The sequence below is a fragment of the Orbicella franksi genome, chromosome 3 (genome assembly GCF_964199315.1).
Source record: "Orbicella franksi chromosome 3, jaOrbFran1.1, whole genome shotgun sequence".
In the NCBI taxonomy this organism is placed as follows: Eukaryota; Metazoa; Cnidaria; class Anthozoa; order Scleractinia; family Merulinidae; genus Orbicella; species Orbicella franksi.
In genome coordinates, this window is record NC_138147.1 from 33,216,876 (window position 1) to 33,241,926 (window position 25,051).

Genomic DNA, 25,051 nt, shown 5'->3' on the forward strand with positions numbered 1-25,051 from the left:
ACCTCAGTAGAGTTTGTGAGGCGCGGTGGCTTCATGGGTGGTGCGCTCAACTCCGGATTAAGCGGTCTGGGTTTGAGCCTTGGCCGGGGACGTTGTTTTGTGTTCTTGGGCAAGACACTTCACTGTCACACGAATTTAATGCTGGGGGTAACCCTGCGATGGACTAGCATCCCATCCAGGGGGGAGTAGAAATACTCCTAGTCGCTTCATGGTACGGAAACCGGGATAAGCTCCGACCCGGTGGGCCCCTTGGCTTGTATACAGCCTTTACCCTACCTACCATTAGAAGTGATGTCAACTTGATCTGCTTATTCAAGTTCTCTGCAAGATTAGGCCTTTTTCTGGCATGAGGAAAGTGTTTCAATGACTTCATTGCAGGGGTTCCGATCCGATCTATTTCTTCATGGGTACCCGTTCTCTCTTCCAACATATATAAGGCTGTTCTATACTGGAGCTCTTCCAAACAGATGATGACCCACGTGCTGTAAAATTTCTAGGTGTGTTTGTTTTGGGGGGGGGGGGGGGGAATTACGTCACACTGATGGTTCCCAGGGTCTCTCTTCTTCTTCAAGCTCTCATGGGGCGGGAAGGACAGATCCCCGCTAAGAACTATATGAAACTTGTTTCGAGAGCTGCTAAATCCTTAAAATCTCCTGCTGCCAAAACGGGGGCGCTTTCCATCCAACCAAAATTCAGAAAATTTCAAAAGAGGGACAAATGGTGCTGAAATTTCCTGGGAGAGTTTTCTGGAGATTGTTGATCTTTTGAAAAACGAACCAGTCGACCAAAAATTTCAGAAATTCCGGGAGAAATATCAGACGGAACGGAAATTCCCCGGAAAAAAAATTCCGAAAATTTAGATATACCCCGCGAGATTGTCCTCAGTTCTCCGGAAATTCCGAAAAATGCATACACTACATATGTTTTTTTAACCCTGGAGGGATGGACTCTTCAAAACAGCCAGATTCTATAAACAACTTTTATTTCCGAGTTCTAGCTTGTCAATGGTAAAGTGGTCACTAGTAAAATGAAATTTCGTGGAGATGCTTTTGTCAAAGGTGAACTTTGTCCTCTTCAAGAACTGTTTCGTGGCTCTCTGACAGGGTAGGAATTGGAAGGATGGATGAGAGCTACAAAACTCTTTGTTTATAAACTAGTATCAGTTAATTTACTATTCGTAACTACAAGTATTTATCATTAGAAGACTGAAGTATTGGATAATGTATCTCTAGAGTTTTTATTGGCTAAAGCCTAAAGGGCCATAGGATATGTTAATTGGTTTCAAAAACTCCATAATTTTAGCAGTGAAATCAGGATAAATAACAAAGTTCCCTTTTCTTGTACCCTTAATTCCCGATTCAACTCCCTTTCAAGTGGTTTATACCTCTTGGTGCTTTTTTCTCAGGGACATATACTTAATTTTGCAAGCCGGCTTCCAATTCCATCCAGTTCTCACCAACCCCCCTCAGGAATGAACTCCTCCTGCCCTCCTCTTCCCTTGCCTCCCGTTGGGAGACCACTCCCCCGCCACCCGTCGCCCATCACTGATGGAAGACGAGTTCCTACTGAAACATAGAAATATAAAGTCCCCAACGAATGCAATGCCAGTTTCTTTTTTCCTTCCAGAGATGCATTGCTTCCAAAAACCACTGCGGAACTCCTAACCAAAATGCGATAACTCGAGAAGATCGACTTATCGAGTTATCGATCGAGCTAAGAAGCGAGATGACAGTAGAAAAGACAACAAGGCATTGAGGTAATAACTCCTCGCATTATGAGCTTGGGCCGCCTGTGCGAAAATTGGAAGGAAAAAAAAAGTTAACTCCTGATCTGAAACCATTCCCATCTTAGGCCTCGAGGATCAAAAACACGAGCTCATCGTTTGAGCACTTTTAGTTGGTTGATTTGCGTGGGATGCGCGCGCGTATCCACGAATGCCGCGCTTACCTTTCCGAGCACGAGGGCCGCACGAGGTGATCTGGGTACCTCAAAACATGGCGGCCAATATCGTTGTTTGCCGGCTTTGCTGATCCGTGAAATAATGATTCCTCTCACCTTCATCTCGTTGAAAAGAAGGTTTTACCTCATGAAATATAAATTTAAGAGACTCAGTCGTATGTGGAGGTTCGTCATCATGGCCTTGCTAGGAGTTCTGTTATGGATTTTGAGTAAGTTGTGATGTGGACTTTAAGCTTACAAACTTTGTTCTTTTACTTCGCTTCTATTAAGACTTAACCTTAATGTACACAGTTAACTTAGTGGTGCCGATTAACTGGAGCTTGTAATATCATTACCTGGAACCTCAGATTAGTGTCTTTGTTATTGATGGCTTATTGTTGAGATGAGGGCAATGGCCACAATGGCCAAACGCTTGAGAAAACCGGCATGGACTCGGAAATTAACTAACCATTGTTTTGTGGTTGGCGTGCTTTGCGGGACGAAAAACGAGGCCGATAACTGATCTTTGTTATATCTCATTCTCAAGCGGAGCAAACAGATTTCCAGTCAGGCATGCCAAGGTTGTGTGATAAAAATAGACAAAATATTGTACACGTACAATCTGGGACGTGAAATCCTAGTAAATGCTAGATTCACACCAAATCTGCCTGTCTCCTAGCCTAAATTGCAGCGATCTCCTTGAGTTGAGAGACACTGCCGAAGTAACTTTTTAAATTACCAATCTCTTGAGTTCTATGCAAAACTCTGGGATAATAGAGAAGGGTTTTGCTGGGGGCCGTAGGGGATGGGGAGGTGAGGGAGCTACACACACATGGGCAAAAAATCTGCATGTCACTTCAGAAAGGCAATGCTTTATATAAAAACTGACATTTAATATTTTCTCTAAATTGCAGTCTGGAATTCATCTAATTCATCTAGTTATGACAGTAGAACACGTCCAGAAAGTTATAAAACATTACAGCATCATGTGGCACAATACTGCAACTTTCCAATGCATACTTCTGGTGCAGAGGGGTCATTGAACTTAGAAAAACCTCTTAATCGACAACGCTTTCATTTAGAAATGGTACAAGTGTTGATTCGACATGGAGACAGAACTCCTGCAATGTTTATCCCTAACATGGACAATGGAAACTATGATTATGATTGCACATTCAGAACTAAAAATTACAACCACAAACAAATGTTTGAAGAATATACACAGGCAACCAGACGTGTCACAACACGTGAGTTTCAAAAAGGTTTGGGAAGTTCTCACCATCTTCTTCCGTCAGGGCATACATGTCGGATTGGTCAACTGACACAGAAAGGTTTTCTACAGCTTTTTACTCTTGGGAAACATCTGAGGACAGCTTACAGTAGTTTGATAAACACAGACATCAAATCTAGTGATCTTCATGTGCGATCGACTCAGAGAACAAGATGTGTGCAAAGTGCTGCTGCCTTTCTGTATGGCTTGTTAACGAAGGACACTATTTTGAAAGGTGAGACAACATAGCAGATATAAGCAAGTACAGTATAGTTATAAAATTCTGAGCATGAACAGAATCATTACATATATAACTAATAGTAATTACCATCAACTCAAGTACAGCTCATGTTTTGAAAGCTGCAGAGTTTTAAAACATTAAAACAAATATATTGTTTGTGTGTCATAGGCTTCCAACAATATCAGGATTTCTTGGTAATGGTTGTGATCACTTTGCCAAGTTTTTTTAATTCACACTAAAATTTTTCAATATATAAGGAGACTTCAGACTTGGACATTGATCACTTTACAAAAGCAATTTAGGATGAGCACAGAGAGAAGCTGAAGCTGTCTATGAAAAATCAAAATCAGTATTAAAAAAAGTTTTTTTTTTCCAGAGGGTCTAACCATCAACATCACCTCTGATATATGGTTTCAAGAAGATGACAATGGCATACACTACAACTGCCCTTCATTGAGGAACCGTTGGAATGAATACAAACGAGGAAGAGAATACAAAGCAGGAGCTGAAAAAATAGAACCAATCATGCAGCAGTTTTCAGGGCTGTTAGGGGTGCCAAGGGCATCTCTGCCGACCATTATCTTGTAAGATAAGCTCTCTTGATACGATTTTTGTTTAATGTTAATGATATGGACTGCGTGCATGGGACTGTACTGTCGGTTGCATTTACAAACGCAAACAGCAGGATTAGACCTTTCCACAGTCTTTTTACCTTTAAATATTGGGTTATTGGCACAACTTTCCAAAGCCATAACTTTGCTATTTTACAAGATAACTTGCAATCTTGGCCATTTTACTAAATATTTTAAGGTTGTTTTGTAACAACAGATGTTCGCTACATGGTCGATATAGAAACAGTAACAACAGATAATTATTGCTATATGATCAATATTAAAGGTTGAGAAATACTGTTGAGAGGTCTCTTCAGGTTAACAACTTAAACTATTACATGAGGTTTGGTTGGAAGGCATGATCGCCTAGCAGGCCCTATGATAGTGCAAAGCCTGTTTTGAGACAACTGAGGAATAACAAATCAGTGCAAATATTGCATCAACAAACAATCAATCAACTAATCAACTTTATGTCTATTATTATGGGCACAATAATTATACATTATTAGAAAATTCAGTATTTTTTTAATGTTAGGGTTAGAAAACTCTACAGAATTAAACTGAAAAGTTATTTAACAGTTGAATAAACCACATTTAGAACTAATGCTGGTAACACATCACGGCAACAACTAAGAGCATTTTAACAATGGAAATCTCTTGACCACATTTGAAGTTTTATCTCATAAAGAAACTTAGTTGCCTAACTTGAGACTATAAATGATATGCACATGCAAACCTTGTGCATATGAACTGCTGCAGGATAAGAAAGAAAAGATGGTGACATGTTGACCAATCAGAATGCTACTATGCTTTAATTCTAATCATTGTCCAAAAGGACCCAACTTATGATGTTAGTTGATTTGGGATAACACTGTACATACATTTATCTTTCAGCTTGACCGATGCCATTTACACTCGTCTCTGTTACAACTATCCCCTGCCATGTGGACCTGGAGGCTGTGTGTCAGAACAAATGGCAGCCAAGGCAATGCATTTTGCAACCTGGGCATTTGCCGAGAATTTCACTGGCATAGCTGATGTCGCTTCTCATCCAATGCTGATACAAATAGCCAAGAGAATGATCAACAAGCCTCAGCACAAATCTTCTCTGAAGTTTGTACTGTACAGTGGTCACGACAGCACTGTCACGCCACTCTTGATAAACCTTGGAGTTCATGATCGGACAAGATGGACACCTTATGCCACACGTGTGGTTTTTGAACTCTGGAGAGATACTCTTTTAGACTCTCCAAAGCAGCCAGGTTCTATAGACAACTTTTATTTTCGAGTTCTTGTCAACGGTAAAGTGGTCACTAGTAAAATGAAATTTTGTGGTGACGCATTGGTCAAAGGTGAACTTTGTCCTGTTCAAGAACTGGTTTCGTGGCTCTCTGATGGGGCAGGAATTAAAGGAATGGATGAGAGTTACAAAGCACTGTGCTCGTTGGAATATCTTTAATTAATGTACTCAATTGGCAACCAATATCATTATTTTATTACCCAGTGTGAGGTCAAACCAGAATGTATCTATAGCAAGGGGGTGCAATCCAAGTTTTCTTTCCTACTTTTTGAAGCATAATTTTTATTTCTAAAACAAAATGTTTAGTTCCCGAAAATATCCATACCTCCCTCGCAGAAGGTTTTTTTTTCTAAGACCCCCCTCCCGCCAACCCTCTGGAATTTTCATTCAAGCTTTATGCATTTCTTTAAATTTTTGGACCTTACAGAAGCCCTGCCCCCACCTCTCAGGAAATTCCAATCCCTTCTTTGGGCGGGAATATGGATACTTTTTGGAACTCCACAATATTGCTGGTATTATTCGGGAATTTTGAATAAATGTTTACCTACTGTGCCATAACACTATTTATGTCAATAATAGGGTACTTTTGGTTTTAGGGTGACTTTAATTTGATTGAATATAACTCCCACAAATTTAACAGTCTGAGAGTGCAATATGTAATAAATAATTTGTTCTAAATATATAAAGCTTGTTCTAAATGTATAATTTGTTCTAAATATGTAAAACTTGTTTTAAATATGTTAACTTTCATATTTATAAAACTGATGTGAATGTTCAGTACTTCTTTCCAAATAAACAAAGCGACAGATAAAGTGCTTTCGTAAATTGTGTACGAACATTTGCTTCTTGTATATTTTAGTTTTATATATTTAGAATAAGTTTTATGTATATTTAGAGCAAGTTTTACATACTTCAAGGAGGTATTTTCGTCCCCTTTGGCCCGTCGTAACTCTGGGATTTCTCATTTAAATGGTTTGCCGCTATTTGTTCACTTTGGCGAACAATTTTGAAATGCTCCGCGGGGTTTCGACGCGTGTACGGTGAGAATCAGCTCTTTGCAAGGAAGACACGCATGACTTTCATAGTTTTTTTTCGCGAACTTCACAATTGCATGCACATAAATTAAAATTTTAAACAATAGCTGATTTTGTGTAGATAATTTTCTACTGTTGTTCCACGTTTGCATCTAATATTGCCACTGATTAGCATTTTAAAAAAACGGGTTAAACGAACCTGTTCTCCTGAACTGTAAACATAATGATTCCTCTCACGTTAATTTCGTTAAAAAGAAAGCTGTACTTCATGAGATGTGAATTTCGGAGACTGAATCGTATCTGGAGATTGATCATCCTCGCATCTTTTGGAGGTCTGTTGTGGATTTGGGGTAAGCTTACAAGTTCCGATTCAAGCATAAGCCGCTTAGCTTGTATTGAACTTTCTTTGATAGTTTTATTGTATGCGCCTGCAGCTCGCTTTGTAGTTCGGATTAATTGGAGCTTCAAATGTCATTACACGGAGCCGTAGATCGGCATTTTACTGATCACATCAGATAAGCCGTAAATTCTTGAGAGAGGGAAATACAATTTGTTCTGCACTCAGGAAAACTTGCACAGAGACCTTGACTTAAAGATCACTAATTTCCTTGACAAGATATTTTAATTTAGTAAATGAAGTTAAATCATTTACTACATAATCGTAATGTAATAAACCGTGAGATAAAGAAGTCAAAGAAGGGACATGGAAGGGATAAAGAGAAAGGAAAACAATATGTTTATCTATACCTCATAATAGCGAGTGTATTAAACCGATACGTTAACATGTGAAGTGCGAACCAGTCGTGCGAGGCATTGCAGAGCAAAACATGTAAACCTGGGGTACGTACCCTCGAGGGGAAGATGCGAGGCATCATAATTTTGATTCCTGATCATCATTAAATTGCAACGCCTCCTTAAGTTTAGTCAAGTAGATCAATTTTAACAGGAATTCTCTGTCGTTTCTTATTCGAAAAATATTTAGAGGGCAAACATCGAATACAGACGTAGACTGAAAGAGTACTGCAGGCAAAGGCGCCGTTCACACTAAGCCAGAGGAATTTGAAATCGGAGGTTTCACTCTGAGAGCACATCAAATGTTTTCAGTCCACACAACGCCGGAGGAAGTTGAAAACGCAACAATCGATCGTTTTGGATTTGTGTTTGAGGAAAGCTCGGTCAGGTAATTCACATGGATATCATGACGCCATCGATTTCGAGAAGCTCCGTTTTCAAAATGTTTCCGTCCACACTAGAACACAAAGCCGGCGTTTTCAAATTCCTTTGGTACAAAGAGCGTTTTCGAAAAGCTCCGTTTCCGTGACGCATTAGTGTGGACGGTAGGCCTAACTGTAAATTAAGCTGCGTTTTCAAATTCCTCCGGCGTAGTGTAGACCCGGCGTAAGTCTGGAGTCTAGCAAGGTGTTAATCATTTTTTTTTTTAACAGGCCACGCTGAACTGATAAGCCCAGACCGAATACATTCACAACGGGTTCGAAACAGCTGCGAAACGGTTATAGGGTGTAAAAATAGTACTTTTTATTTTCAAAAATGCTTTCAGCTCATGCATATGCACCTGTCCAGTACTCCAATCTTTATTTGTTTAAAGCCCAGGCCGCGGTCATTGCGTTGTTTGTTTACCCTCCATTTACGGGTACAAATGGGGACCGGGGAACTCAATGCTAGGAGAAACCCGGTTTCGTGAAGTGGGTCAGCAATCCATCTAAGAGTTTTTTCCCATTCTTTATCAGTTCTTTACCATTAGCACTATTGTTTAATCATCTCTTCAATTTGCAGTCTGGAATTCATCCAGTTCGTCTAGTGATGACGGCCCAACGTTAACACCGCCTGAAATCCATGAAACAGTGCAGCAACATGTGGGACATTACTGCAACTTTCCGATACGTACTTCTGGTACAGAGGGATCTTTAAGCTTAGAAAAACAACTCAATCAAGAACGCTTCCATTTAGAAATGGTACAAGTGTTAATAAGGCATGGAGACAGAACTCCTTCTGTCTTTATCCCCAACACGGATAATGGAAAGTATGATTATAACTGCACGTTCAGAACTAAAGATAACGACCACAAACAAATGTTTGAAGAATACGCAAAGATAACCAGACATTTCACTCTGCGAGACTTTCTAAAAGGTATGAAAACAAGTGGCCGTCTTCTTCCGACAGGACAACGGTGTCGCGTCAGTCAAATGACACAGCGAGGTTTTCTTCAGCATTTTACTCTTGGAAAACACATGAGGACAGCTTACAGCAGTTTGATAAACACAGACATCAATTCTGGGAACCTTCATGTGCGATCAACTTCGAGAACAAGATGTGTGCAAAGTGCTGCTGCCTTTCTGTATGGCTTGTTAACGAAGGGTACTATCATGAAAGGTGAGACCCCGCAGTGGATGAGTGTTGGTTACGGCTTGTCAGCATATAGACAGACTTGTGAGTTTTCTGCTCCACGCGCGCAATGAATCGAGTCTGAGTAGGCATCTGAATTTGAGGCCCCGTCCACTCTATACCCGAGAAATTTGAAAACGCAGCTTTATTTCTAAGGTTAAGTCTAGCGTCCACGCTTATGCGTCACGAAAACGGAGCTTTTCGAAAGCGCTCTTCAAACCAGAGGAATTTGAAAACGCCGGCCTTTCGTTTTCGCGTGGGCAGAAAACATTTTGAAAACGGAGCTTTTCGAAAATGATGGCGTCACGATAATAACATTTTTCCCTGCCCGAGTTTTCCTCGAACACAGATCCAAAATGGCTATTGATCATTGCGTTTTTTAATCCTTCCAGCGCAGTGTGGTGGAAAAACATTTAGTGCGTTTTTAGAGTGAAACCTCTGTTTTCAAGTAACCCCCAGCCTAGTGTGGACTAGACCTAAGTAAAATGATCAGGCTGTGGTTTTCATTACTTGAGGCATAGCGCGGTTAGGCAGAGAGTTTCCCCAAAAATAGCAGATTAACGTTGCAAATACATTTTTTTGTCCTTTTTTTATGAGATGGATTTAGGATTTGATTTAGGACTACTTTAAGTCAAATATTTCAACATTTCTATTGGGTCATGTGCACGATGCAAAGTTGGAGAAAAGAAGCCTTGTAAATTCTTTTTGGTCTTTTTCTTGGTTGTTATTTTTTTTTTTTTTTTTGGCCTGCCATTCGACTTGGTTCGCGCTGGGAAAGTTTCCTCCTCGACCTCGAAGAAAGTGGACATTTTTCATCTTTCTCGGTCGCCTTCGATGTTGGAAGAGGAGTTTAGACTCAGATAGGCCCGTAAAGCAATTGGAATTTAAATTATCACTGAGTTTATTTCGCTCGAAAGAACAGAAAGACAAAAAAATTAGCCAAACTAAGTATTAAAAAGCGTTTTGTTCATTGCTCAGAGGGTGTAACCATCAACATCACCACAGATGTATGGTTCCGAGAAGGTGATAATGGCATGCGCTACAATTGTCCTCCATTGATGAGCCGCTGGAATGAATACAAAAAGAGAAGAGAATACAAAGCAGGAGCCGAGACAATGGAACCGATCATGCAGCAGTTTTCACGACTGTTAAGGATTTCAAGAGCGTCTCTGCCAAACATTGTATAGTAAGATAAGCTTCCTAACCTGAACATTGATGTTTCAGACAAGTAAAATATGCGGAGCTTCATTGTATCTCTCCGCTCAGGTGTATAAATAAGTTCTTGTGAATTGTAAGCGAAACCGGAAAAAATTAATGAGCCACTTTAGAAATGGGAAGAAGTCTGGGGCGAGTCTCACCTCACAATGGCTTGTGGGACCGTTTCTGGGAACAAAAGATGACAAGTCATACAGGCTCCTGTAACGATCCCACAAGTGACCGCGAGATGAGACTAGCCCCAGATCTCTTCTTTATACTAAAGTGGCGATATATCATCTAGGAGAGGGATCTAGTAAAGAGCATGACTAGCTCCCTGCAATAGCTAAAGAAATAAGAGTTTCTTAGCAACTCTTGGATTAGGCGGCCGCACTTTATGAAGTCGAATACTTTTGGCTAAATTTGGGGTCAATACATTTATTCTTTCAGTTTGGCTGATGCCATTTACACTCGTCTCTGTTACAACTATCCCCTGCCATGTGGACCTGGAGGCTGTGTGTCAGAACAAATGGCAGCCAAGGCAATGCATCATGCAACCTGGGCATTTGCTGAGAATTTCACTGGCATAGCTGATGTCGCTTCTCATCCAATGCTGATACAAATAGCCAAGAGAATGATCAACAAGCCTCAGCACAAATCTTCTCTGAAGTTTGTACTATACAGTGGTCACGATAGCACTGTCACGCCACTCTTAATAAACCTTGGAGTTCATGATCGGACAAGATGGACACCTTATGCCACACGTGTGGTTTTTGAACTCTGGAGAGATACTCTTTTAGACTCTTCAAAGCAGTCAGGTTCTGTAGACAACTTTTATTTCCGAGTTCTTGTCAATGGTAAAGTGGTCACTAGTAAAATGAAATTTTGTGGTGACGCATTGGTCAAAGGTGAACTTTGTCCTGTTCAAGAACTGGTCTTGTGGCTCTCTGATGGGGCAGGAATCGAAGGGATGGATGAGAAGTACAAGACACTTTGTTCATGACTATCCTTGGTTGATTTACTATTTGTAGCTGTTATTTTTTTTTTATTAAAAACTGAAGCATTGCAAAATGTATCTCCAGAGTTTTGTTTGGCTAAGAAGGAATCACTGACCCTTGACGCTCTTATCGTTCGTCACGTGCTCCTTCGTGGAGGCAAGATTGTGTGACGAGCCGAAAGCTTCAGCGTGGGAGGCCAGTAAAAGCACGGTCTAAGCTTCGATCTCGTATCTTATGTACCATTTATTCCCGGTTCCAGCCCCTTTCTGATGGTTCTTACTTCTTGGTGCTTTCTTCCAGGGAAATGTAACTGATGTTGCAAACTGTTCGCAATTTCGTCCCTGCCCCCCCCCCCCGGAATCCCTCTTCTTAGTCTCCTCAACTCTCGCCTCAGAAAGAGCCACCACTCCCGTGCCACCCCTCCCCGGCACTGGATCAAGTCGTGTTCTCACTTTTGGGATAATTTGTTCTCCATTTCCAGGAAAAAAAAAACTTTTCTTGGATGACAATGAATACTAACACCTGAAAATGCACTTGCAGCAGAACATTAGGCAAATGCACAAGGGAAAACCCCTTGGTTGTCGTCTTTGGTTGTACGGTTAGGCTTATATCACACACGGTCTTCCGTGTTTGATATATTATGTCACACATTAGAGTTTTGTCCAGACCTAAAAGTTATTACAGCCTTGCACAGCGCAAATAACAGTACCACTTGAAAGTACTGCTAAAAAGCTTCCATTTCGAATGGTCTCAAACTATAATGTCCTCTACAGTCTTATACCAAGGTTCAAATCTCCGAGTGTAAGGGATAACAGTAGAAAAAGGTATGTATTTATTCAAATCACGAACTCCAAATTGTTTTGAGATAAAATATTTTTTATTATTCAAAACTATCAATCACACTTGAACTCACATCAGATTCTTTTGAGAAAAATTTCAATTGCATTACTAGATCACGCTTTTACTAACTAGAATGTCAGTATAGTAGAATATAAAGTATAAAAGTAACAAGTTGCACGCACCTAAGGTATTCTCCCAGGGGGATACTCCCATATGAAAATGTCAGCAATGCTCGCTGTAAAATTTGAATTAAACCCCTCAAAGAGTCCAATATGGGTGTGGCTTGAGCTTTGTTTGACCCCTGAAGGATACCACTTAAACAGAATATGCTCGATTACCAGCCTCTATTCAGGAAAGAAGCCTGTGCAAGTAGAAAGGCTTGAGAGAGTGGCAGAAATCCAGCCCAAAAAATGGAAGAGCCTTCTTTATTATTTTTTCAAGTGTACCCTAAAAGATACTTTGACTTCTAAAAATAGCAGTGTTTTGTCATAAACACCCTAAGTGAGACCAGACTCAAAGATTTATACCTTTAGGTGTGACAAAAAGCATTCCCCAACTTTTTCATATGGAAGTTCCCCCGCTGGTGGTATTTGTTTAAGTAATTGTAAGTTTACTAGCAATATGAAAAGTTAGAGACAACCCACTCCAAAATTTAAAACAAAACTCAGAAACGAGTTTAACTAGTTGGATGGAGTATCAAAACAGGTCAAACTGGTATTCCTTTCCAGGCCCAGCAACACAACAACAAGATTCCATCATCACCGCAAAATGCGAGGTCCACAAAATTAACTATCACAAAAAAAAATGTTAGGTGTGGATGGTAAAAAAATACAGTTCTGCATCAATAAATGCTCGATTTACCTCAAGTAAAATTCAAGTTGGTTAAGTCTGAAATCTTCACCTCTTCTACAAAAGAGGATATTTTTAAAAATCTTTAGATTTCAATAATATTATGAGTTTAATCATCTGTGTAACAGTGACCATGCAATGTGCATTTTCACTGACCAGTGTGTAAACATTTAAATATTATTTTTAAAAATAATCATACAGTCTCGACTTAATATGCCTTTCAATAACATGTGGACTCCGCTCAATCATTGGTTGCAATTTTTTCTGTTGGTTTATCATCTTGATGGAACTTGCAGGAAAAAGAAGTTCACCTCAGTGGGTTGGAAAGCTTACATCTGTGAGATGTCATTGACACATTTCCATCTTTATTAATATCAACGGCAATGACAAATGAAATTGTTGGGTTTAAAACTTCTAACCTGTGAGCAACCTCTCTTAACAGCTTGGAGTAGGTTGTACTCTATGAGCTGCCGAGAGGGGCTGCAAAAGTAAAACAACTGTGACCTCATCTTTCAAAGTCCAATTTGAAAACTATACACTCTATCAAATCTGCAACTTTTAACTTACTAATTCAATCTACTCTTAACTAATAATTGCCTGGAAGGAAATAATGTGATTCCCTTCAATTAAAATCTAGTTTAGAGCAGTTTTCTTATACCTGTCACAAACCTAAGACCTGAGTACACACAATGAGCAGTGAATGCAAAGATGCAAAACACAAATACAAATTTCAAGTAAAAACCACAGTGTGGCTAAACATATAGCATCTCGTCATCAACTGATTCAATAAAAATTAGAAACTGGACAAGCATACTTTGCAGAACAAGGTCATTTTCATTGCTTTTTAGTTTACTGAATTTCCACTGTAGAGAAACAAAATGAAAGTAAAATATTACAAAACTGTCCTACCACAAAATTTCAAAACTATTGTCATCCTTAACTGACTCCAAATGCCGCCTTCCTGGCCATGAAAGCCTCCTTCCTGGCTTTGGCCTCTTGTGCTTGCTTTTTTCTTTCTTCCTGTTCCTGTTTAATTTCAGCTTCAAACTTGTTTGAAGAAGCTTGCTCCTTGACCTTAGCCTCAAAGAACTTTGCTGCCCCACCCACCCCTACTTCATCCACATCAATCTCAGCAAGTCTAGCTAGTTCACTGAGGCCAGATCCTTCTTCAAGTTCACCAGCAGCAGCTTTACGGAAGATCAACAGGAACTGCAATATCAACAAGGAGTTGGTTTAACCCTTGTGCCGAGAATAAATAAGTCTCAGATTGTTACCAGTCTACATGGAATCACCTTGTGGACCAAAGAGCACTGGTGACTAGCCTAGTTTGTTTTCATATCGGTCTTGGAAGCTGACAAGCGGCAGTCGATTTCTTTCGTGAAAATTAGTTTCTTAAGTTTATAGAGGTAGAAATGATGTTATGGTTTCACAAACTTGAGAATTACTCATTCATGCTTATCTCTGTCCATTTGTATGTAATTTTGCTGTAAAATTGGCTTTTGTCGCAAGTGTGTAAGCGATCGTGTTTATGATAAAAGTATGGTGTCAATTTCATCTACATTCATCTTATCAGTCCTTCAACCCAAATTGTACCACGTTTACAGAGGGACTTAGTCGTATAGGAAGGTAATTTGACAAGTTACAATCCTTTATCTATTTTTTTAAGGCATGTTTAAATAAACTGCTGTATGTTTCCTTTGTGTGTATCTTCAGATGTTAGGATCGATCAAGAATAAACAGCAGTGATGTGCAATGCAGACAGCTCAATGTTTGGAGTTTTTACTTTAACTTTTAACAGACTTTCTTGCCAAAACTACTTTTTCCAGAGGGTATGGGGGGTGTACATAATACTCGTGGAGTGGGGGGGGGGGGGTATTTTTGTATTCAAAAACGGGAACTTCCGGGAAGAAGGAGGGGCTTGCATGAAATTCCCTCTGTGGTGGGGTATGGATATTTTCTGGAATTACACATTTTGTATGAGAAGGGAAATGTTGTGATATGTCATGCTTTGATGGGTTTTTGATTGACACCATGCCTTCTTTGGTAATTAAAAGAAAGCAGCTCATCCTGCATTGCTTCACATGAATGGTAACATATCTTCACCGACTTGCAAAACACCACCCTGGATAGCATTTTAACCTTGACACTTGATCAAGGGCCCGACATGGCTACAACAATGTCACTACTTTTCCCACAATAACGATGGCATGGATCAACAAATAGTGAATTAAATAATATTTACCTCTCGAAAGGAAACTTTACCATCATTGTCTTCATCAATTTCTGTGATCATGTTCTTTAGTCCCACGTGTGTCTGAGGAGCACCTAACTTTTCCATCAACAACTTCATTTCCATAACATCTAAATAGTGATCATTGTTTACATCATACCTAAAGAATGATAGTCCAATAAATGATATAAACTAAAAAATGCTGCACCTCTCCCAAATCTACTATTAAGCTATTAAATATGAATCCTGTTTGTATGGACCCTAATAATAAAAATACTTGAAATAATAATTTTACATGTTTATTGCAGCTACACTGAAGTTCACCTGATTGATTGAAAGGTTAATATTTTATTCAATTCTGGAATAACCCTTGAAATGAAAATTTAAAACAATAACCAGAGCATTGTAGGTGGTCATCCATCTAAGTTCCTAGAGGAGGGTACCTAGGTCAGCTTTTGCTGGGTATGTGCCAGCCCCTAACTCCCTGTGGCCAGCTATAGATTGCAACTTAGAAACCTTTTTGTAAATGTAAATTATGCTATCCCCTCTTTGTCACTTTGTGTCAATAGATCTACCTTGTGAAATTTATCAATTTGTAAATGATAATGACTTTACCCTTTCCCTGCAAATCTGATCTCATCCAATGACAGATCCTCATTAGCATACCATGAGGAAGTCAGTGCACACCCCACCCACTCATCCCCCACCTCAACTAGAGCTTAACAGTTCATACCAGCATTAGCATAAACTGGTACGATACCCAGGTCTGGCTTGTTCTGTTTTTGATGTATTAAAATTCAGCTTGGCTTCAAGGCCTCGTGGACATAAACAATAGAAATGGAATGAGTACAGTTATTAATTTCTCTTCTTTGCGCCCCTAGACCGCCCCCTACCGAGTTGAATTCTAATATCTCGAAAAAACCTCATCAGTTTTCGACAGATCAAATTACTCTCTTCACAAAATCGGTGTGTGACATTTGCAGACTGCATCTACAGTTGGGCCTAAATAGCGCTCCGGTTAGCCTGAGCATCTCTTAGATTAATCTGAATAGCTCTCAAGTCAGCCTGTTTAAGGTTAGCTATCGATAATAGAAATGGGCACACGATATTACTACTAGCAAAAAATTCTGCAGTCTGCAGGTCTACAGTCTGCAGTCTCAAATGTCATACTCCGACATAAAACATCAAATTCATGGATCTTTAGGCTTAAAAAACACACATATACACGTACGAAACTTGTAACGCGGATGAAATTTGTGTTCCGGGTTAAGGCAAAAACTGAAAGTACTTAAAATTCTAGCTGTGACCCTTTGAAATTCAAAACGAACTACTATCGATATCAGAATGTGATAAGCTGAAAAGCTATCACAAAATCGAAAATGTCCTATTCCCTCTGGACTCACAAGGTCTCCTACAGGCCAATCCACATCGACATGATTCTAAATGGTAAACAACACCTCTGCTAAGTTTACTGACACTTACGTCTTAAACATCTTCTCGAAATCTTTAATCTGCTTCCTAGTAAATTCTTTGAACTCGGTGTAAGGGTTGAAAACCTTCATCTGGCGTCTAGGCATCTCTTCGTCTTCATTCAACGCCTGTCGACGGTTCAGTTTAGCAGCCAGTTCATCTGTCTCTGACATGATGCTAAAATAGCTCTCTTCGGCTGGAATAAATTCACAAAATAGTGTTTCGAACTCCCTCGAACAACACACACACACCCCGTATGTGAGAACGGAACTGGATGCTCATTCCATCACAACACCCGGCACTGTTGAAAGCTACACGCTAATTGGACAAGACAATTAAATGAGATATAAAACGTCATTTCATTGGCTTGCTAATAAGTTATCGAAGGTAAACTTTACCTTTATTGAAAATTGAAGAATACGTAAACGGTTATAATTAGTATATTGTTTACTTAACGCACGAAACGAAATGTATACCTTTTATGGAATTGAAAAATCAACTGAATAATTTGATTGTGAATAATATAGGACCCCAAAAAACTTCAGACTCTGAGAATATAAATTGAGAAGACAAAACTGAGTCGAAGACAAAATCGAAGATTGTTGGTGAGGCCCTGTTAGGGGGGGTACCCATGTCCCCTGTCTGAATTTCGACACCAGCCATGTCGTCGGAATTTCGTCTGAGAGGAGTTGTCACGGTCGGGAAATTTGACCTTGTTCGATTGAAACGAAGCTACACGTATAACACATCGTAATACCTTTGTTCATTTATTAAAAGAAAACCGACACAGTGCTCTCAAGTCTCACAGCATGAGGCTCACGCAAACGAATTCAATCTTGCGCTCTCACGCCGCAACTATTATTTCTCATGCATTGAAGCTTCCTTGCTGTTTAGTCAAGTGCATATATAATTAAGTATCTCTTTGGATATAATTTACTCCTTGTACGCTTTGCACTTGCTTCGAACACCTTTCAACAGTAAGAATTCTTATACAGAGCCAGCATTTCTCCGGTCAGTGGGTTTAATGATTACTTAATGGTTACTTTTAAAGCATCACATTTCGACTCAGAATGAAGACTTCTTAGCTACGTCAATTTTTCAAAATTTTCTAAGGGGCTGGGGGCATGCTTTCTACGGGCTTGGGCATGCTTTCGAGCGCTGAAGTTGCTAACCTCCTAGGGGATGTGGAGGCATGCTCCCCCCGGGAAATTTTGAAATTTAGACGTTTGGAATTGTTATTTTCAGCCTTTTTCCAGGCAGTATTTGGACCTGAAGTACAATCGAACCTATGAACATTTTTACTATGCTTATGTTTAACAACCGTTCTCTAACTCAAAATCTGAACGGCCTCAATCAGAATAATCTCTCTTATCTATAATTTTCCTTTGAATTTGGCGCAATCCTTACCTTCTGCTGAAGACGAGAAGACCTTGGAAGCTTTCCCCTGTCTCCCTTTTCCTTCCATAATGCCATTTGTTGATAATACAGCTTCATATTCTTTTACTTCCTTAAGCGTGTTTTTTGGCGTTTTAGGGCACTGCTCACTCGGCTGAGAGTGAGAAAAATACTCAGCAATGACGGACTCGGTTTATTCGACGTGGACGTTTTAGCATATATAAGAAAGCCTGAGTTTCACGACCCGTCGACATCGCGCGTGAGAGAGGAAAACACATTTAAAACGCTGAAAATGCGTTTTCACCTCGACTCAGACGTTAAAAACGATCACTGCACTCTCAGTTCCGAAATTCGTTGTCGGTCTATCTTGCCATTGGTATCGCTTTCCCTATTTCGCTGAAGTAGTCTGTCGTTCGTCGCGAATTCATAGCTCTCATGTCGCCGTAGGTAGACTTTCTAAAATCCTTTCCAATGATTCTTCCCAGGCCTGTTGGTTTCGCCGTTGGAAAGGTGCAGCCCGCCAATTTTTCCACCGGTGACGCAAATACACATTAACCAATGAACAACAAGTACTGACTATACGTCATGACGTCGCGCGGTCCTCTGTTACCTATGAACATTGCGTGACCATAAAACATTTCAGGTGATAAGAATAGAGACGAGTTTAAATCTTTTCTCTTTTTTTTTATTTCGAGGGGTCTGAGTTTTCGGGATCAAGTTTAGGAGATTCTTAGTTTTTCACTGTTTGATCGACGCGACAGCGATAAACCGGAGAAGATAAATATCTCGCTCCTTTCTGGCTGTTGCCTATGAACATTGCGTGACCATTGCGTGATAAGAATTGAGAAGAGTTTAATTTTTTTTTAATTTCGAGGGGTCTGAGTTTTCGGGGTCGGGTCTGAGATTTCGGGGTCTGAGGAAGGAGTTCTGAGTTTTGGGTGTCAGTCGGGGTGTCAGTAAAACGCGGGGCCGGGGTCGGGGTCTTTTTTTTCCTTTTTCTTTTTTGAATTTTCTTTTTTGCTGTTATCTTCCTTTTTCCCTCTTATCCTTGAAAGCTAAGAATGGATGAATTTCATGAATGTGTGATAACGTCACTGCCAATTATCTGGTTGAATGTTCAGAACATATAACCAGTGGCAGATCCAGACCTTGAGCCAAGGGGGGGGGGGGGGGGCAGTTTTGTTTTGCTTGCCCTGCTTGCTTTTCTCCCTTCTGTGAATTTTTTCCTTTTTTACCCAACATAAGTGGGGCCCTTGGGCCCCTTCCCTAGATCTGCCACTGATAACAGTGGTGCTCTGTTGTTTTGCAATATCATAATAATGAATGTTGATCTTTTATCATGTGAACAGTATAAAATGTTACATTTGAGAGGTAACTTGACCCACACAGCAAAGATCGTTTTGGTGTAATGGAATAATTAATTGTCATTATTGGAGGAAGATAACATTAAATTAGACTAGATTGGATGGATGGGAAGATCACACTTTCTGTGGCAAAGTTTTGATACCTCTCTTCCTTATATTGTCTTCTTGGATGAGCACGTCATGGTAGCACTTTGAATAAATATTTACATTGAATTATCTTTGATACAACAAGCACAAGCTTCATGTTTATTGCATTTTCATTCAAAGACTACTTCTTATTGAGTGCAGTAGTCAACCTTCACTATTAATAATTATTATTCACATCCCCACCTGTTCCCTGCCCAGGAGGAACTCTCATATGAAAGAACAGGGGTGCTCGATGGAAATTTTGAAAAGTGGGCGTGGCTCGAAATTTTTTGTCACCCCTAAGAGATACCAATTCTAAAACAACTCATTACCTACTGTCATATTTTTTTCAGCTCAATACCCTAAAATTAAAGGTACAGCGAAAACTCCTGCTGTGGACCTTTTCGGGCTGAACACCCTAAGAGGTACCAAAATGGCTTTTTTAAGCACTAAAAGCCACGACAGGCACCCCCATCCTTTGAATGTGAGTGTCCCCCCCTCCCCAGGGCAACTCTGATACCCTAAAAAGACACTTCAGGAACACACAAAAATTATCCTGTTTTATTCATTTCGTCAGAAGTTATGACAAATATTTTCCTTCATTTGTGCGAATAAGTTCTCACTAATAACATCAAATGTCCTTAAATATGATGACAATCTTAACTGATTTGTCAGAATACATAAATGTATGCAAATATTTCTCCTTTAATTTCTATATATTGTCGCTAATCCAGAAAGGTTGAAAAGTAGGGACGGACACAAATTTTCAAGGCTGTGATTTGAATGCAGATATCCAGGCATGTCAAACATTCATCCACCATGCGTTTGTTTTGGCATTTAACACAATGGCATCATAAAAAGTGCCCAAGAAAATGCAAATTCATGCTCAGTCTTGAAGAGAGAGAGAGAGAGAGAGAGAGAGCTGATATTCCAAAAGAAAACTTAAGTTACATAAATGCATGCAAATATAATTTTCAATTTCTCTTTGGCTTACATTCAACCCTAGAAGGCTGTGATCAACTTAAATGCAGGATGTCCCGACAACTCAAACATTACATCCACTATATGTGTTGCTTTTCATTTAACACAATAGCATCATAAAAACCACCAAAGACAATGAAATTCAAGTTGAGGTACACCTTACAGGAAAGTCTTGTACAATTTCCATAATGGAAAAAGTCACCAAAAATATTTCAAGGATGGACCATTATTTTTTTTGAGGGGGCAGGGAGCAGATTAGGATATTTCCAAAAAAAAAAAATTAAATTTCTGCACAGCAAAAACTTCTGAAAACTCATGCAAGGAGAGCCATGGCAAAAAAATCGAGGGGGTGCCTCCTACTACACAGGTCCCGTGTTTGACTTTTAAAAAAATTCTTGCACATGGTCTTGCACACCAAAAAATACATTATGCACAACCTAAAGGTGAGAGAAAAATTTCATGCCACAGCCCTCCCTAAAAAATAATGGTCCATCCCTTATAATCAGACTTTTCTATCTAGAATGTAACATTTCAAAACTAGTCTGTGAATCCACACAATGTTATGATTCTCCCTCCTTTGCAGCACAGCCACAGTCTGCCCCACCTGATGACGCAGACTCACTTTCTTCCTTCTTTGGCTCGTCTGAGGGTATACCAAGAACTTCAAGGATTTGTTTGTTAGACACATGATCTCCAGGTGAGGCCTGTTTGTAACTAAGTAGCACTTTTTCTCCCCCTGCTGTCACAATCAGCATGCCGCCATTCAGTAAGCCATCACCGCGATAGTTACCTTTGATACCTTTTGCATTGGCCTGAATGGAGAAACACCCCCAAAAATATTTCAAAACGGTCAACAAGGGGAGAGGAACATTTTCAAAAGTATGAGATACATATATCAACAATGCAGCTCCTTGAAATATCCATTACTCCAGCCTACGGAAGGAATGCCATTACGTCTCTAAGGGATTTTCAAGGACAATTCCAATTTTTGAAAGGAGATTGTGACTGAGCTATGCTGGAATTTTGAGATGGGTGGAGCAGGGGACACCAGACAATATGGGAAGGGTATGGATATTTGCACAACACAACTGGCGTTAGTAAAGACTAGCAAAATACCGCAAAATATTGCCCTAACCTACAAGCATTCCCATCTGGGAAGATCAGCAAATACTATATATATTTTGTTTAACTGTTTAAATGTTACTGATAAGTTGAGTATAAGATTAAATCCACAATTGAAATTAAAGTATGTCATAAAGCAAATTAAAAAATAAAAATAGAAGATTTCTTTATTAGAAATTAAAAAAAGAAATTCTCACCGTAGCGAGGGAAGATCTTGTTTCTTTAGTTGCCAGTCCTCCAAGGACAGAAACAACATTGTACCTTAATAACAGAAAGTAAACCTCTATTTTAATACTAAAAACATAACATAGCCTGGCCTACTGCAGGGACAAGGAAAGGGCAAAATGTTGTTATACCTTCTGAATCCTAAGTCTTTATAACACTGCTGTTTAGAATCAAGATACAACTCTATAAATAAACAATACAAAACAACATTAGTCAGTCTACAAAGATTTCTTTTGACAGATATACAATGTCAGGCTTTACCCTTTGACTGCCAAATTTTCACAAAAAAATTGCCGTTTTTAACCGTTAAATCAGGTTTTTGGCTACCATGACGCTAAATAAACCTTAGTTCTGTTGAAAAAGCTATTTTTTTTTTACCAAAAAGATGGACTTCCCCAAGATTAAGTACAAAAATGTACAATATTTTAATTTGGAGCACACACTAAGCTAAAATTTGGATTTTTGCGATTGCCCATTCCGAATTTTTTTCTTGCCAATCTCCTTTCCTTTTTCTTGGCCCTTTTACTCTCACTACCATTTGTGTTTCATATTCTTTCTGGCTGCTGTAAAAAGTTCATGTTTATCATGGGCCAAGCCTGGAAATGGGACCCTGATCAATTGTAGGACCCTGGTATAATGGGCCATTTTATCACCCCTTTTGCACCAAAACTGATAATGTTGTTTATCAATTGCTACATCAGAATGCCATCGATATCCAAAAGCACCTGTTGGGCGGATAGATCAATCCTAGCTCTACTATCTGCTTATCAAGAATAACTGGTGACGTTTAAATTAATGATGTCACAAGTGGGAGCACGACCATTCAAAACGCATATACGGTATGCGCCATTGGCAGTCAAAGGGTTAACTTGAAGTTTGTAAGTGCCGGATGAGGATGAGCCTGGTGACATTTATGCCTCTAGAGTGATTATCTCCATCTCACCAGGGGAAGGAGTGTACTTTGATCTATCTTCAGCCTAAAAGAGGAAACCCTTCAAGCAGAGGCTCCCCTTATAGCCAGGGGCTGATGCCATGGGCTTCTGCTATCGTCCACTGTGCGGAGTAACTCCTCCCTTGAGCAATCAAAATGAAAAATAATGCCACATATCCTCATTTCCACATATCCTCCTTTCAAACTGACAGACCTCAATTCAAAATTCACCTGTATCATGTGTTTCTTGTTAGTATTTTATATAACTAACCTCCAGTAAAAAACTTTCCCTCTTGAAATTCTTCTAGACCTAATTCCTCCAATCCCACACCATAGAGCTTCACTTTATGTGCATCAAGCTGTGGCTTGACCGAACTGAGTTCAGTCGACCACAACCTGCACAACTGTCATCCAAAGCGACGCAGAAACACAACCACAGCAGTTTGCTTGGCCCATAAACTCTGCACTTCCACCATCTGTTAACAAAGGTAAAGGTAAACTCTGCGTCAGAGCAGTGGCCCATACAAACAGAACTTATCCCGGTTTCTGTAGCATGAAGCGACTAGGAGTATCTATACTCCTACCTGAACAGAATGCTGTGGAGGCGTAGTGACCTCATGGTTTGTGTACTCACCTCCAGATCAAGAGGTCTGCGCCCTGGCTGGGGACATTGTGTTTTGTTCTTGGGCAAGACACTTTACTTTCAGGGTGCCTCTTTTCACCCAGGTGTTTAAAATGGGTATCAGCGAACATAACACTGGGGGTAACCCTGCGATAGACTAACATCCCATTCAGGGGGGAGTAGAAATATTCATATTCACTTCATGCTACAGAAACCTGGATGAGCATCAACCTTATGGTCCACTTGGCTTGTATACCGACTTAACCATTTTTACCCTGGATGGGATGCTAATCCATCACAGGGTTACCGGTACCTCCCTTACCCTAGCATTAAATTGACCAGTATCCATTTATACACCTGGGTGGAGAGAGGCACTGTAAGAGTAAACTGTCTTGCCCAAGAACACAACATAATGATCTCCGGCCGGGCTCAAATCCAGACCGCTCAATGTGCCTCTTCTCTGTTCAGAAAGATAGATCATTAATGACTAATTTAGCATTATTTACTTAAGCCTGGTTTTCACTAGCAATGCAAGCACAAGTGCAAACATAGTAATTCTCATTTCACTGTGAAAATGGTCTTGATGCAGGCATAAGCATAAGCGCAAGCACAACCCAAGGATCAATTTTTTTTCTTCTTCTTGCGCTTATGCTTGCATTTGTGCTGCAACAAAAGAAAACGAAATACCACTCAGGCATAACACAAGCACAAGGATATTTACCACACGTGGTTGAGTTTGGCCAAGAAAACACTGGACCCAGATTACCTCGAGCCTAAACAGTTTGAAAGGTTCAGATGATTTTGCTTGTGCTTGTGTTTGTGTCAAATTTCGTTTTCACTTGGGTCATCCCTACTGCTTGCATTTATGTTTACACTTGTGCTTGCATTACTAGTGAAAACCAGGCTTTAGGGTTAAATCTGTGCCAATCAAATTATTAACTGTAGAGGTCAAGTGGTTCATTAATGCTGGTACGAAACTATAGTTACTATAGAGTGAAGTTACAAGAAGCATTAACTGTTCCTGGATGGGCTGCCCCCCCCCCCCCCAACCCCTCCCAGCAGCATCTTGTTAGGTTACCCCATACTGTAGCTCTACTTCCAAGGGAAGTATAAGAAAAGTACTGTGAGAAGAAAATATCTTGCTCAAGGACACAGCACAATGACTGTAGCCAGGGTTCAATCTTGGAATGTCTGACCTAAAATCCAGCAGCCCGATCACTCAGCCACCACACCTTCTAATGAACAACATTGTTTAATTTCTCAGTCAACTGAGTGAGACTAAGATTGTTTTGTTTTTAAATTTCTTTAATTTTAATTTATTTTCATTACTTTGCTATGATTTCATAAAGGGGTATTCAGTTAATTCTTCCACTGATGACCAAAATATTTGGATTTTTCTCGTTTTATTCTTAATTGTTTTAAGCTTAAATAGTTATGTCATAACGTGCCTAACATCATGCCCATCTGAGAACCACGAGTTCCAAGTTGTTACGTAATTGGCAACTTTAAAATGTGATGAAAAACATCGAATAAGGAAAGAATTTAGCTGGAAATGAAAAAAAATAATCTTTTGCAAGGACAATAAAAGCTACATTCAACACTGAGAAGACTGAGAAAGCTCCAACTACTGACAAATCTTTAGCATACAAATTTGGAATATCAAATCTTTGGGTGGGTGTAATAATCACTGAAGATAAGGAATACATCACCAAGAAGTTATCAATAAAATATTTCAGTTCCTACCTCTCCAGTAGCGACACATTTTATGATATTTTGAGCGACCTTGCTCAAATCCATGGCGAACTAAATGCTCGCACACGAAAAATGGTTCCAAGGTTCAAAACAGGCCTTGCTCAAACCTGTCAATTAGTCACGTGACACGAAAAATACAGTAGGTTGCGTGACAA

The 25,051-nt window shown here is 39.7% G+C and overlaps 3 protein-coding genes and 1 pseudogene across 4 annotated transcripts; 2 read left to right on the forward strand and 2 right to left on the reverse strand.

The window, feature by feature from the left end:
- The first annotated feature begins 36 nt into the window (after positions 1-36).
- On the forward strand, positions 37-6,179 carry LOC145482171 (2-phosphoxylose phosphatase 1-like). The gene is made up of 4 exons (XM_081460783.1): positions 37-2,168; positions 2,853-3,443; positions 3,826-4,033; positions 4,955-6,179. Exons 1-4 carry the CDS (start codon positions 2,042-2,044, stop codon positions 5,517-5,519), a joined length of 1,491 nt encoding a protein of 496 aa, XP_081316909.1. The 5' UTR covers positions 37-2,041; the 3' UTR covers positions 5,520-6,179.
- Positions 6,180-6,533: 354 nt separating this feature from the next.
- On the forward strand, positions 6,534-11,066 carry LOC145482172 (2-phosphoxylose phosphatase 1-like). Its single transcript, XM_081460784.1, has 4 exons — positions 6,534-6,744; positions 8,189-8,785; positions 9,776-9,983; positions 10,442-11,066. The coding sequence occupies exons 1-4, from the start codon at positions 6,618-6,620 to the stop codon at positions 10,992-10,994; spliced, it is 1,485 nt and encodes a 494-aa protein (XP_081316910.1). The 5' UTR covers positions 6,534-6,617; the 3' UTR covers positions 10,995-11,066.
- Positions 11,067-11,844: 778 nt separating this feature from the next.
- On the reverse strand, positions 11,845-16,683 carry LOC145482177 (EF-hand domain-containing protein D2-like). Its single transcript, XM_081460791.1, has 3 exons — positions 16,391-16,683; positions 14,921-15,068; positions 11,845-13,887 (listed from the first exon to the last, which is right to left on the reverse strand). Exons 1-3 carry the CDS (start codon positions 16,549-16,551, stop codon positions 13,615-13,617), a joined length of 582 nt encoding a protein of 193 aa, XP_081316917.1. The 5' UTR covers positions 16,552-16,683; the 3' UTR covers positions 11,845-13,614.
- A 3,125-nt stretch (positions 16,684-19,808) lies between these two features.
- LOC145482156 (prostamide/prostaglandin F synthase-like) lies at positions 19,809-25,037 on the reverse strand (annotated as a pseudogene). The gene is made up of 5 exons (XR_014048726.1): positions 24,888-25,037; positions 22,794-22,998; positions 21,723-21,774; positions 21,564-21,627; positions 19,809-21,056 (listed from the first exon to the last, which is right to left on the reverse strand). The product of XR_014048726.1 is annotated as a prostamide/prostaglandin F synthase-like (transcript).
- Between the last annotated feature and the right edge of the window lie 14 nt (positions 25,038-25,051).

Coding starts and splice junctions, on each gene's coding strand:
- LOC145482171 (XM_081460783.1), top strand. CDS start 2,042: ATGATTCCTCTCACCTTCATCTCGTTGAAAAGAAGGTTTTACCTCATG. Junction 2,169..2,852: donor AGTTCTGTTATGGATTTTGA/GTAAGTTGTGAT, acceptor TCTAAATTGCAG/TCTGGAATTCATCTAATTCA. Junction 3,444..3,825: donor GAAGGACACTATTTTGAAAG/GTGAGACAACAT, acceptor TTTTTTTTCCAG/AGGGTCTAACCATCAACATC.
- LOC145482172 (XM_081460784.1), top strand. CDS start 6,618: ATGATTCCTCTCACGTTAATTTCGTTAAAAAGAAAGCTGTACTTCATG. Junction 6,745..8,188: donor AGGTCTGTTGTGGATTTGGG/GTAAGCTTACAA, acceptor TTCAATTTGCAG/TCTGGAATTCATCCAGTTCG. Junction 8,786..9,775: donor GAAGGGTACTATCATGAAAG/GTGAGACCCCGC, acceptor TTCATTGCTCAG/AGGGTGTAACCATCAACATC.
- LOC145482177 (XM_081460791.1), bottom strand. CDS start 16,551: ATGTCAGAGACAGATGAACTGGCTGCTAAACTGAACCGTCGACAGGCG. Junction 15,069..16,390: donor TTCGAGAAGATGTTTAAGAC/GTAAGTGTCAGT, acceptor ATCATTCTTTAG/GTATGATGTAAACAATGATC. Junction 13,888..14,920: donor GTAAAGTTTCCTTTCGAGAG/GTAAATATTATT, acceptor TTGATATTGCAG/TTCCTGTTGATCTTCCGTAA.